The sequence below is a fragment of the Dendrobates tinctorius genome, unplaced genomic scaffold, assembly GCF_039654945.1.
Source record: "Dendrobates tinctorius isolate UK_male_01 unplaced genomic scaffold, ASM3965494v1 ptg000006l, whole genome shotgun sequence".
NCBI classification, from domain to species: domain Eukaryota; kingdom Metazoa; phylum Chordata; class Amphibia; order Anura; family Dendrobatidae; genus Dendrobates; species Dendrobates tinctorius.
The window spans coordinates 2,841,813-2,854,535 of NW_027361674.1; the positions used below are offsets into that span (position 1 = coordinate 2,841,813).

A 12,723-nucleotide genomic window follows, 5' to 3' on the forward strand; every position below is an offset into this window, starting at 1 on the left:
ACGCAAGTGCGTGGGGATGGGGAGCCCACATAGAAGGGAAGATCTTCCAGGGGAAGTGGCCAGCAAGCATCAAGGCCAGATCCTCCAATTTCAAGGAACTCTTCGCGGTCTGGGAAGCGTTGCGGAGAAACCGGTCGGTACTAATGAGTCGTCATGTCCGCATTTTATCCGACAATACGACGACAGTGGCATTCCTGAAACACCAAGGAGGAACCAGACATCAACCACTTCAGGCACTGGCGGAAAAGATATTCACGTGGGCAGAACGGACAGTTCGATCCGTGACCGCGGTACATCTAGAAGGTTCCCAAAACGAAGTGGCGGACTACCTGAGCAGACAACAGATCCACCCGACAGAGTGGGAACTGAACATAGAGATCTTCAACCAGCTTTGTCAGCGCTGGGGGAACCCCAGTATAGATCTCTTCGCAAGCCGCAAGAACGCGAAGGTTCCCAGATTCTACTCCTTAAATCCGATGGACCATCCAGAGGGTGTAGACGCCCTGAGTCAGACTTGGGGAGAATCCCTCTCTTATGCGTTCCCACCACTGGCCCTCATACCGGCAGTGCTCAGAAAGATACACGAGGACCACGCAAGAGTGATATTGATAGTGCCATACTGGCCGAGGAGAAGCTGGTTTTCCCTTCTGGGAGCCATGGCAGTAGAAGATCCAGTCGAGCTGCCCTTGTGGAAGAACATCATCCACCAGGGCCCGATCCACCACCCGGACCCAGCAAGACTCCATCTATCGGCTTGGATCCTGAGAGGGACATCCTGAAGGCAAAAGGATTGTCGGAGCAGGTCATATCCACCCTACAGGCCAGCAGGAAGCCGGTGACGTCGGCAATCTATCGGAAGATATGGAGGAGATTCTGTCTGGAGGGTGGCAGGTCCGAGCTCGTGGCAGGTACCCCGGATCTCCCTAACATACTAGGGTTCCTGCAGGCAGGCTTTAATAAAGGCCTCAAGCCCAGCACTCTAAAAGTCCAGGTTTCAGCTTTGAGCGCCTTCTTTGATTATCAGTTAGCTGCACATCCCTGGGTGATAAGGTTTATAAAAGCCACACAACGCCTGCGTCCCACGATTAGGCAGCTCACCCCGCCATGGGACCTGGGCCTGGTACTTCGGTTCCTCTGCTCGGACACTTTCGCCCTTAGTGAGAAGATACCCATCCGTGCTCTCACTCGTAAAACGGCCTTTCTAGTAGCCATTACCACGGCCAAAAGAATAGGGGAGATCCAGGCCCTATCCACTAAGGATCCATACCTCCAGATAAGAGAGGATAGTATAATCCTTAGGTTAGACCCGGCATTTACCCCGAAGGTAGCCTCCACAAGAAACCTGAACCAGGAGGTAGTGTTACCCTCTTTCTGTGATAATCCCCGAAATGAGAAGGAGCGGCGGCTCCACTCGCTAGACGTGAGGCGCGCAGTTATAGAATACCTAGAGGCCACCAATAGTTGGCGTATCGACCCGAACCTGTTCGTTCTCTTTGGTGGTAGGAATAAAGGGAAGAAGGCCTCTAAGGCGTCCATAGCGCGTTGGATTACCTCAGTAATCTCGGACGCCTACCAGGCTGAAGGCGCCAGCCCGCCTGATTCCTTAAAAGCCCACTCTACAAGGGCGGTATCGGCCTCATGGGCCGAGCGGGCAGGGGCGTCAGTTGATCAAATTTGTCGAGCGGCAACCTGGGCTAGTCTTAATACATTCTGCAAACACTACAAACTAGATGTGTTAGCTGGCCAACAAACCGCATTCGGGAGAAAAGTTCTCCAAGCAGTAATCCCACCCTGAGGAGGTGCTTTGGTACTCTCCATAGTGCTGTCAGGTGGACGTCCTGGAAAATAGGTATTAGACCTACCGGTAATGATGTTTCCAGGAGTCCATCCTGACAGCACGGGTAGTTCCCTCCCTGTTATGTTATACTATGTTGTATTATGTTATGTCATATGCTGTAATATGACTGTTTCATTAAACCGTTACTAGCATCATCCACCTTGTGGTACTTGTCAAATCACTGAGGGAAAGGGGGTGGGACATGGCCTTTTAACCTCTCGTGTGCTTTCCTGTCCCTGTAAGGAGGAGGAGGACGTCCTCCATAGTGCTGTCAGGATGGACTCCTGGAAACATCATTACCGGTAGGTCTAATACCTATTTTCTCATTCCCACACATCCGGTAGTGGCGACTTTTTATGCCCTGCCAAAGGTTCACAAGGGCCTGGTACCATTAAAAGGAAGGCCTATAGTCTCTGGAATTGGAAGTCTAACCCAAAATTTAGGGCTATATGTTGATAAAATATTGAGACCATTTGTGGTCTCTTTGAGCTCATATACACGAGACACCACTGATCTTCTATTGAAATTGGACAACATCGAGTTGGACACCAATATGATATTGGGTTCAATCGATGTGGAGGCTATGTACTCTTCGATCCCCCATGAGAAGGGTTTAATGGCTACGGACTACTATCTAAGAACGAGAGGCTTACAATATATGAAACACAATTCATTTGTTATGAGGGCCCTCGAGTTTTGTTTAACAAAGAACTTTTTTCTATTTGATGGCAAGTACTTCCACCAGCTCAAGGGCACCGCAATGGGTAGCCCTTGTGCACCATCTTATGCAAATTTGCTCCTGGGCTGGTGGGAAGAAAATGCCATCTTTGGAGAGCACTCAGAAGTGGCGGAAGAAAACATTGTCCTGTGGCTTCGCTACATGGACGATGTTTTTATAATCTGGAAGGGTGATGAGAAGGGCTTTTGTAACTTTGTAAAAGGCCTTAATAAGAATGATTTGGGCCTTAGTTTTACCTGTGAGGTCAATGTTTGTAGTTTACCATTTTTGGATGTTCTGATTGAACGGGGTGAAAATGGACGCCTTATGACTAAGACATATAGAAAACCTACATCTTCTAATTCACTTCTGAGATGGGAATCTAACCACCCAGTTCCCTTGAAAAAAGGTATCCCTAAGGGGCAGTACCTTCGAATGAGAAGGAACTGTTCGGATCAGGTTACCTATAAGACGCAAGCTGATGATTTGAGATCTCGTTTCTTAGAACGGGGATACCCGGATGGGATCCTAAGAAATGCTTATAGGACATCCCTGGCTAGGGATAGGAAGGACCTACTCACTCCTGGGCAGAAAGCCGATGATGATGGAACTATAAGATTCATCACAAAATACTGTAACGGAGCCAAGGATATCAAAGAAATAATAGACCGACACTGGCCGATTTTATGTATGGATCAGGACCTCACAAGAGCTATCTCTAATCACCCGCAGATTACATACAAGAAAGGTCGTTCCTTAAAGGATAGGTTGGTCCGTAGCCATTTTACCCCAAAAAGTGTTGACAGCGCCACATGGTTGGGCACCCAACCAAAAGGATGCTATAAATGTGGTTGCTGTAAATACTGCACCTCAATTGAAAAAAACAACGAATTCTGCAGTAATAATACAAGAAAATTATACCCCATACATCAATTTATTAACTGCAGATCTGTAGGGGTTATATATAAGATGACGTGCAGATGTGGTGTAGAATATGTTGGCAAAACAAAGAGAGAGCTTAGGGTAAGGGTAGGAGAGCATCATAGGGATACTATCAATAAACGTGATACCCCGGTAGCCAACCATATTAATCAGTCTCATAAGGGGGATCTCAAGATGGCTAGCTTTATAGGTATCGAAAAGGTACCCAGAAATCAGAGAGGGGGTGATTGGGATAAATACATCCTCCAAAGAGAGACTTTCTGGATTTTTACCCTACAGACAATGCACCCTAAAGGATTAAACGATATACTCTCCTTTTCTTCCTTCTTGTAGGGAGGGAGTAATAGGGTGAGATATATTAGGGAGAGCCGCCGTTGAGTGGGGGCGCCACTTGCGCAGGTTAATAGGGTGCCAACCTCCGCGTGAGGTAGGGAAGAGGTAGAGAGGGCTTATCAGGGAGAGCCCTAGTGAGCACCCTCTCTATACTTCTAATAACAAGAAGATCCGTGGTGTCCATCGTCCAGCATACAACATTAGATCAGACTACTAACTGACCCCTATTTTTGTAACAATATACCTATTGAATTATGACTCCCTGTAGTTGATTTACTCATAATATTTTTCTCCTGGTGAGGGATACTGTAGATATGTCCTTTTTCCCTATCTATTATAAATGTGAATGAAAAGATGGTTATGGAATCCATGCAAAGTGTCCATTAATAGGGTATTCAGCAAATTGAAAAAGTCTGAATAATTTCTTATATTAATCTGGATGCAGCCGCCTCTATTATGGTTGATCAACAAATCTATTGATACAATTGTGAGATAGCGGCAGAGAGCGCGATCAGATGGAGGATATGCAGCGTCGGGTTACCATGGATACTATTTGTCATGTGAACGGCGTTATGATGACGCTGCACCTCCGAGACCGGAAGTGATGTAAATGGCCGTAAGCCGAGCCCAGGAAGTGGGGCATGCAGATAGAGATGGGCCTTTGCATATGGTGGGACCGGAAATGAGGTACCCGGCGTCCGGAAATGGATAGGATACAATGTGGTGCTCAGTTATATAAAAGGAGGGCGATATTTGCGCGCCATGTGTCTATTTGAACTCCACAAACTCCCCTGATGAGTCCTGATTAGATGAAACGCGTTGGGAGAACGGCGTTGGATTAAGGCGGTCCAGATGAATGCAGACATGAAGCTCTTTTAAAGACTGGAGGCCTTTTCCACAAGAGGGCATATACAGGCATCAGTGTATAGGACTAATACACGAGATAAGTATAAGGACATATTAATAATGCATCATGAGAGTAGTTAATATGCAGTATTTTGGTGGAATATAGGCACTACACTATACTGGACTCCATAGATGCGATATATTGTTCCTTTTGACCCTAAAAAATATGTCAATGTATTAGATATCTGATAATGGGGAAATAGATATCTTATTTATATGATTCGCACTCTAATGACAATTGTCCTTAAATATTGGAAATGAGTATAGGACTGATGTTTTAGGTACCTAAGACAACCTCTAAAAAGTGTTGTGTTGTTTATATTGAGATGCTCTCTGGCTAGTGTTTGGTATTATTAATACCTGGCCTATATAGACAACAAAGAGGATTGTAATCCGCTCATATCTGGACAATAGGAGGCGTCTTAATACAATTTTATTTTATGGGCACGGTTGCACAGACACTATCACTATTTTATTTGGCAACTTAATTTGACACACTGTTTTTACTAATATAACATTAAAAGCTAAGTTTTAATATAAGTATACATATATCTCCATACCAATTTGCTATACACATTACTCCTATCTTAGCCTTAAAGGGTCGGAAACGGGGAGTTTAATTCATTCACGCTACAATAGAGACATAAGGGAGGTGGTGAGCTGTGACATCACCTATCTTGAATGGTGGATCATGTGTTATCCACAGTATATGGAGGTGTTATCAGTCATTGTACAGGAGGAGGATGTGAGCTGTGACATCTATTGTGAATGGTGGATTCTGTGTTTCCTACTGTATATAGGTGTTATCAGTCATTGTACAGGAGGAGGTGAGCTGTGACATAACCTATTGTAAATGGTGGATCCTGAATTATCTACTGTATATAGAGGTATTGGTCATTGTACAGGAGGAGGTGAGCTGTGACATCTGTTGTGAATGGTCATTGTATATGTAACCGAGCTACTGCAAAATGAATGTTAATCCAGCGCTTTTCTTACTACACGTGTATTGAACAATCAGGATTTGGGCTGAAGTAGAAAAGCTGATTTTTGTTCCCTCTGGTATAACACTGTTCATTATCTCCTCATCTTTCCTCATTGTTTCCTCTATAGGGGAAGTCTTTGACTATCTGGTTGCACATGGAAGAATGAAGGAAAAGGAAGCCAGAGCCAAATTCCGGCAGGTGTGTTATCTTATATGTTTCCTCTTTTATATTTTTCCTTCTATAAATGTCTGGGTTTTGAACACAAATTTCCAAATTCATTTTTTTACTTTTTTCCCCCATCTTTTGACAAATTGGATTGACTAGTTGCAATCACAAACTTTATTAGTCTGCACTGTAAAACTGAATTTGCCGTGATCATCTGCAGACTTTCATTTGGCTTTTTTCTTTCTTTTTTTTTGTAAGAAAATTGAAACTACAAAATAAAGACACCAATGTTAAGAGGTTAATACACCCCATCTCTGACATGTAATTTGCCCGAGGTTATACTGTGGTAGCAGCATCGGTATCTCGCCTCTCTCACTGTAGTGGTAGGATGCTAATGCTTTTTTGGCCATCCAAAAGCAATCTGATTTATTTACCAGGCTGTGCACCTGCTGTTCATATGGAATAAGATGGGAGAAATCTGGGTGAAAAAAAATACTCCACTTTCACATCTAAATTTTTTTTTTTCTTATTTATGCATTGAAGATGAGATATCACCATTACACACTGAACGGGAAACCACTGGGTAAATCTGACATGGAGAAGGACTTGGGGGTCCTAGTTAATGATAAACTTACCTGGAGCAACCAGTGCCAGGCAGCGGCTGCCAAGGCAAACGGGATCATGAGGTGCATTAAAAGAGGTCTGGATACACATGATGAGAGCATTATACTGCCTCTGTACAAATCCCTGGTTAGACCGCACATGGAGTACTGTGTACAGTTTTGGGTACCGGTGCTCAGGAAGGTTATAATGGAACTAGAGCAGGTACAAAGGAGGGCAACAAAATTAATAAAGGGGATGGGGAAACTACAATACCCAGAGAGATTAGCAAAATTATGATTATTTAGTCTAGAAAAAAAACTGAGGGGCGATCTAATAACCATGTATAAGTATATAAGGGGACAATTCAAATATCTCTCCGATGATCTGTTTATACCAAGGAAGGTGACGGTCACAAGGGGGCATTCTCTGCGCCTGGAGGAGAGAAGGTTTTTCCACCAACATAGAAGAGGATTCTTTACTGTTAGGGCAGTGAGAATCTGGAATTCCCTGCCTGAGGAGGTGGTGATGGCGAACGCAGTCGAAGGGTTCAAGAGACCTGGACGGCTTCCTGGAGAGTAACAATATTGTATCTTACAGTTATTGTTAGGTTCTTTAGAAGGACGTAGATCTGGGGATTTATTCTGACAGACTTTTATAGGCTGAACTGCATGGACTAATGTCTTTTTTTTGGCCTTACTAACTATGTTACTATGATGAAGCAATTTTTGCAAAGAACTTAAAAATTCCCCACCAATATGTATCTGCTCTTACAGTAGTTTTCTGTTTCCATGGTAACAACTTTCATGCAACCTTCCTGTGATTTGAACCCCGCAGTCTCCGCTGTGAATCTTTCCCCAAATTACTTGGTAGCCTAACAAAGTTTGTAGGGGGATTGGGGTGATATTTGGAAGGAATCATAACTGCAGGATCCGACTACATTATTTGTAGTCTATTACCATGGAAACATGCAGACCTGTAGAGGAGACTTTGGAGAAAAACCATGATGACCCTTTCCACTATTGGGACAGCCACATACATCTGATCTCTGCGGATGTTGGGGTTGGTTTTTAATAATAAAAAACTGACAGAAGAAGCTAGTGTGAATAGGTGCTAACTCGGAGCAGTTACCCCCCCCCATGTACAAAAAAGTTGCACTCTATCGTGCTAAAGCATGTCAATGGGAAATATATGAAATATGAATAGCAATACGGCTACTGAATCCTAGAATGAAATGAAACTCTTTGCACACAATTTGGCCAAGTTATGTCTGCCCATCAACCATTGTCAAGGTGGTCTAAAAATCTGATGGGTCCCTATCCAATGTGAATACCTCTTATGCTGATGTCTGAATTCCTGGGTGAAAGTGGACTCCTCTCTCAGCAGTGCCTGCATTTATGGGTAGATAGGAACATGCTGTAAGTAAAATCACCCCATGCTGAAGGGCGGAGTGCTCGATCAGAGATAGAACATGGAAATGACAACAGACTGACTGGCACATCCAAGCTGGTGTGAATAGGTCCTAACTTAGGAACAGCTTCCTCCATGTATAACATACAAAAAAGTTCTGGATTTAAAGTACTCAATGTATCAAAGCACAAAACCTTGCCCATACCCGTGATGAGAGTCTGACTTCCAAAACAATGTCAGTTTAAGCTGCAGATTGTCATATTTTTTTTTTTTTGCAAATCAAAGAGTGAAATTTCGCCACCAACATAATCCAAAATGTTTCTTGGTAAGTTTGTGGTGCTGCACTGTAAACCATGGCAGATAACTGCAGCATTTTTAACAGGAAGTGAATTTTGGAATCTGTTTCCAATAAATTAATCTGCCCTACAGTCTCTGATCGAACCTACATCCTAAAAAAGTTAAAATTCTGTTTATTTGTAGTATATTACATTCATGATTTCATTGTACTTTTTGCAGATTGTATCTGCGGTGCAATACTGTCATCAGAAACACATCGTTCACAGAGACCTGAAGGTGAGTACTGTATTGTAGCTTGTTACCAACTTAACAGGGTTGCCAATGAGCTTTCCTTAGGTTGAGTCCTTCATATCGGATCGGTGCCAGTCCGATCCAAGGCTTTCCCTTCCTTGATCACCAGTTATTAACCCGGATGTAATAGATACAGCATAGCTCCATACTCTAGTGGTCATTTTGGGGTACTGCAGTTTTTCTCCCATTGGAAGGACTAGGAGCTTTTCTGCATCACCCAGCAGTGGCCACTACATATTGAACGCAGCTGAGCTGCTCTGCTCCATTCAATGTCCACATCTGCTGATGCCGGCACTAATACCAGCTGATTGGGGGTGGTGGAGTGAGGGTACCGGATAAGATCTACATCCATTTGATACAATATTGATCGCCTGTCCTCAGTATAGGAACGTAAAATGTTCTTTTATATAGTGGGGCGTGTGTCTGGAAAACAGTAGGGTCTGTGGTTGGGTTTTTTTGTTTTTTTTTTTTTTTGTTTTTTTTATTTAATTAGGGACAGTGGGATGAGTGGCTGGGTGCAATGTTTTTGACCACCTTGTACTGTTCTTGAGCCTTTTTTTCTTTTCTTTTTTTTTTTTTTTTTTTTTTTAATATCATCCAGGCGGAGAACCTGTTGCTGGACGCAGACATGAACATCAAAATAGCAGACTTTGGATTTAGTAACGAGTTTACGGTCGGCAACAAACTGGACACTTTTTGTGGCAGCCCACCGTACGCCGCTCCTGAGCTCTTCCAGGGCAAAAAATACGATGGACCTGAAGTAGACGTGTGGAGCTTAGGGGTTATTCTCTACACCCTCGTCAGCGGATCCTTACCCTTCGATGGACAGAATTTAAAGGTGCGTGTGAATGTCATAGAAGTCTGTAGGACGGAAAAAATCCTATTCTTCGCTGCCTACAGCCACAAGCCGGCTGCAGTTGCCTATACTGACTTGTCCCAGCCTTTTCTATAAATCGATAGCTGATATGAGCTGCTGCCCATATGAGCACTAAATCTAAATTTACTGGATCCTGAAATGTAAGTTAGCACAAACCTTTCTACTCCGTTCTGTCATTAGTGTCTGATTTTCAATGGTATACTGGGACCCTCAAATACTTTAAACGAGGGGTCCCACTGTTATGTTTCAGCATCAGACTTGTCTAAAATGCCACTTTATATAATAAAAATGACTTTCCTGCGTTTCCTAAAATGGGAATATTTAGCAATTTCTGGCAAGGCATCTGGCCAGGAGTGGCGCTGTTCTATCATGGGAGGAAACTTCTTGTAGTACTGAAATAATTAGTCACCAAAATGCTCTTTCTTTCCAAGGAATTAAGGGAAAGAGTGCTAAGAGGGAAGTACCGGATTCCCTTCTACATGTCCACAGACTGTGAAAACCTTCTGAAACGTTTCCTGGTGCTAAACCCAACCAAAAGAGGCACTCTAGAGGTAAGGGCTCCAAGACCAGCAGATAAGCAGCAATAGATTTGTTATCTACGTGTTTTTTTTTGGGTTTTTTTATGTCAAAATATGGGTCTTAAAGCTGTAAGTTGAGAATAAATGTAAAAAAGGAATCACTCTGCAGGATTTCACCCTCCAAACGATTTATATGCACATGTAGCTCTTTGAAAGACAAGTCCAGTCATATATTTACATTGTCGGTTCGTTCCTCCTTTACAGAAAAATCAGTGTTTGAATAATTAATATGCAAATGAGGCTGAAGAGCTATGGTAGATCTGAAGCCTCTGTCACTCCAGCTCTATTCCTCGGCTTCTGTGCTGCTTGACCTCTTACGAAGGAGCCGATGGTGAAGGAGGAGGCGGCGACGCATGTATTTACATGTGTTCAGTCCTGCTAACAGATTCCCTTTAAACCTCATACACACTTCCATTATAAAGAGGTTGTCCATAGGAGTACCGGTTCTTCGTAAAGAAACCAGTTACGTATGCCGATTTGCATGCAATCCTCCATGAGGGGAAATCTTGCAAATTTGTTGTCTCGCCTATATCGCCTAGGAGAGGCATCGACCCAATAAATCAATAGCCAACCCTGTGATGAGCCCAGGCCAGAAACTCGTCTACAGAGAGCGGTTTAAGGGTGTTTTTGAACACTTTGTGCAGTCACATTTCAGTTCCTCAAAGTGAAAACCCGTTCCCCATCTGGTAAAGCCGCTGTCGATCAGGCACCTCTTCTCTCCCATGGTTCTCGCCGAAGCAATGGTGAGACGTACATGTAGATTACCACTGCAGCCAATCGCTGACTTCAGCATGTGTGACAAGTGACATCTGGAGTTGGTGGTTGGCACTTGCATATGCAGGATGAGGATCAGACATATTTGGTGCTTCTCATTACAAAAAGTCCCACTGTTAAGTTATTTTTCTTAAACTCCTTGACAATCCCTTTAACACTTCATATATTTTTTTTCTTAAAGCATCGCATTGTGCCCCTAGAAATTAATGCATAGTCTATAAAGATGCATGGAGACTCTGGGTCCTCCAAAGCAAGAACACTTTTTTTTTTTTTTGTAACTCCCTTTAATGTGAACTTTGTCTTGTAAAGATTTTCCAGTCTTGTTGATCCGTCATACATGGCAGATCTGACGTTACAGAACTTTAGCTGCTCATATCCGAGGAGTCTGTTTGGTAAATAAGAACGCCAGGATTATCCCTTTGAAGCCAATCAGTGGGTTCCCTGGTTTCCTCTGAGCGCTGGGCACCCCACTCGGCAGGGTTCTTCTTGGAATGAGCGACTTGGTCCAAAAAAACTTGGTTAATGAGCACCATAAAGTCAAACAAACGCGGCCAGTGACAATTGGGTTAGAATAAATCCCCTTTGAAGATCATATGCCTAAATGATTTTCACTAGAGGAAATGTTTATTTTTTTTCTGTTAACTTCAACCCTTTCCTGCCCATCAGTGTTATAAACTGTACTGTTAACGTTCTGCCTTTTTTTTTTTTTTTTTTTTTCTTCATTCTGTCAAGCAAATTATGAAGGACAGATGGATTAATGCGGGGCATGAAGAGGATGAGCTCAAACCATTTGTTGAGCCTGAGCTTGATATAGCCGACCAGAAACGAATAGGTAAAGAGACTTGTTGTTCACACGAGGGCAAATAATGGACATTATTAAAGCAAAAATGGGTTTGTCCCTCACCCGTCACTTCCGTATCGGAGTTTAGTGATGCACGTTAACACCTGACATACCGGCAGAGACACTTGTATTGTGCATGTCTCCTGTTTCTTAGACAGGTACGTGGGGCGTTGCTTCTGATGTGGAAGTGAGCTGCAGGGGAATACCCCTTTAAGTTATCAGAAATTAAAGAAAATTGAAATTATTAACTTTTGGGGCAGTTTTGATATTAAACTTATCAGGCTTTTCAGTGCTGCCACCACTTTCCCCCGCGGCGCTACAAACCACTTTCTGTATATTCCCTAATTCCGCCCCTGGACTTGGTCTGCACACGATCTCCAAGTAGTCCCATAGGCTAAATGTGCTGGGCCCTGCTCAATTCACTAGTATTGGGCGAGGTCGAACACATCTATGTATACAAACGCACCCACTGTCACCACAGTTTGATGTGCGCTGCGTCACAGTTTAGTGACTGCAGACTTCCGTCACAATAAGACAATCCCTTTAAAAGCCTATTTAGACCAACTGTGCCTATTAAACCACCAATCTGCTACATGCCAGCTGATGAGCAGTCGTTTTATGGCCTCTTTAGACAGACCGACTGCACTTAGTATTAATGATTATCGTTTTGTACACATCGGTGATCGGCAGCACGTCTCCTGTTAACGAGGGACAAAGTGCTGGCGAGAGCGAGGACTGTTGAGGAAGCTTTAAAAATCCTCTCGCCTGGCGAACAAATGTTTTTCTCATTTGTTGGTTGATTGGCGGGTTAATTTTACAATGAGAGTTTCTAGGAGCCTTTGTTCCTGATAAGCGGCCAGCTTCAATAGGCCCAGAGTTTAAAGCATGGAGTCCGGGGGGCTGCAGGGGCTCTGTAGTTGGTTCGTATCTGTGGGGCTGCAGTTTGCTGTGAATCGCCCAGTTAATGGTGACTTTTTTTTTTTCTTCTCAGATATAATGGTTGGAATGGGTTACTCAAGGGAGGAGATCCAGGAATCCCTTAGCAAGATGAAATATGATGAAATCACTGCGACCTATTTGTTACTTGGAAGAAAGTCATCCGAGGTATTACTAGATCGCCCGTCCAGATAACAAATGTCTTCAAGCAGATCTAATCCACGTGTTAAAGGAA

The 12,723-nt window shown here is 43.4% G+C and overlaps 1 protein-coding gene across 5 annotated transcripts in view; it reads left to right on the forward strand.

Moving 5' to 3' along the window:
• MARK3 (microtubule affinity regulating kinase 3) overlaps window positions 1-12,723 on the forward strand; it is a 93,703-nt gene that overhangs the window by 48,604 nt on the left and 32,376 nt on the right. For all 5 annotated transcript variants that reach the window (XM_073569924.1, XM_073569901.1, XM_073569911.1 and 2 more), the window contains exons 6-11: window positions 5,847-5,917; window positions 8,411-8,467; window positions 9,084-9,320; window positions 9,791-9,910; window positions 11,444-11,543; window positions 12,544-12,656. In XM_073569924.1, coding sequence (XP_073426025.1) covers window positions 5,847-5,917; window positions 8,411-8,467; window positions 9,084-9,320; window positions 9,791-9,910; window positions 11,444-11,543; window positions 12,544-12,656 — 698 coding nt within the window. The remainder of the gene's footprint in view (window positions 1-5,846; window positions 5,918-8,410; window positions 8,468-9,083; window positions 9,321-9,790; window positions 9,911-11,443; window positions 11,544-12,543; window positions 12,657-12,723) is intronic.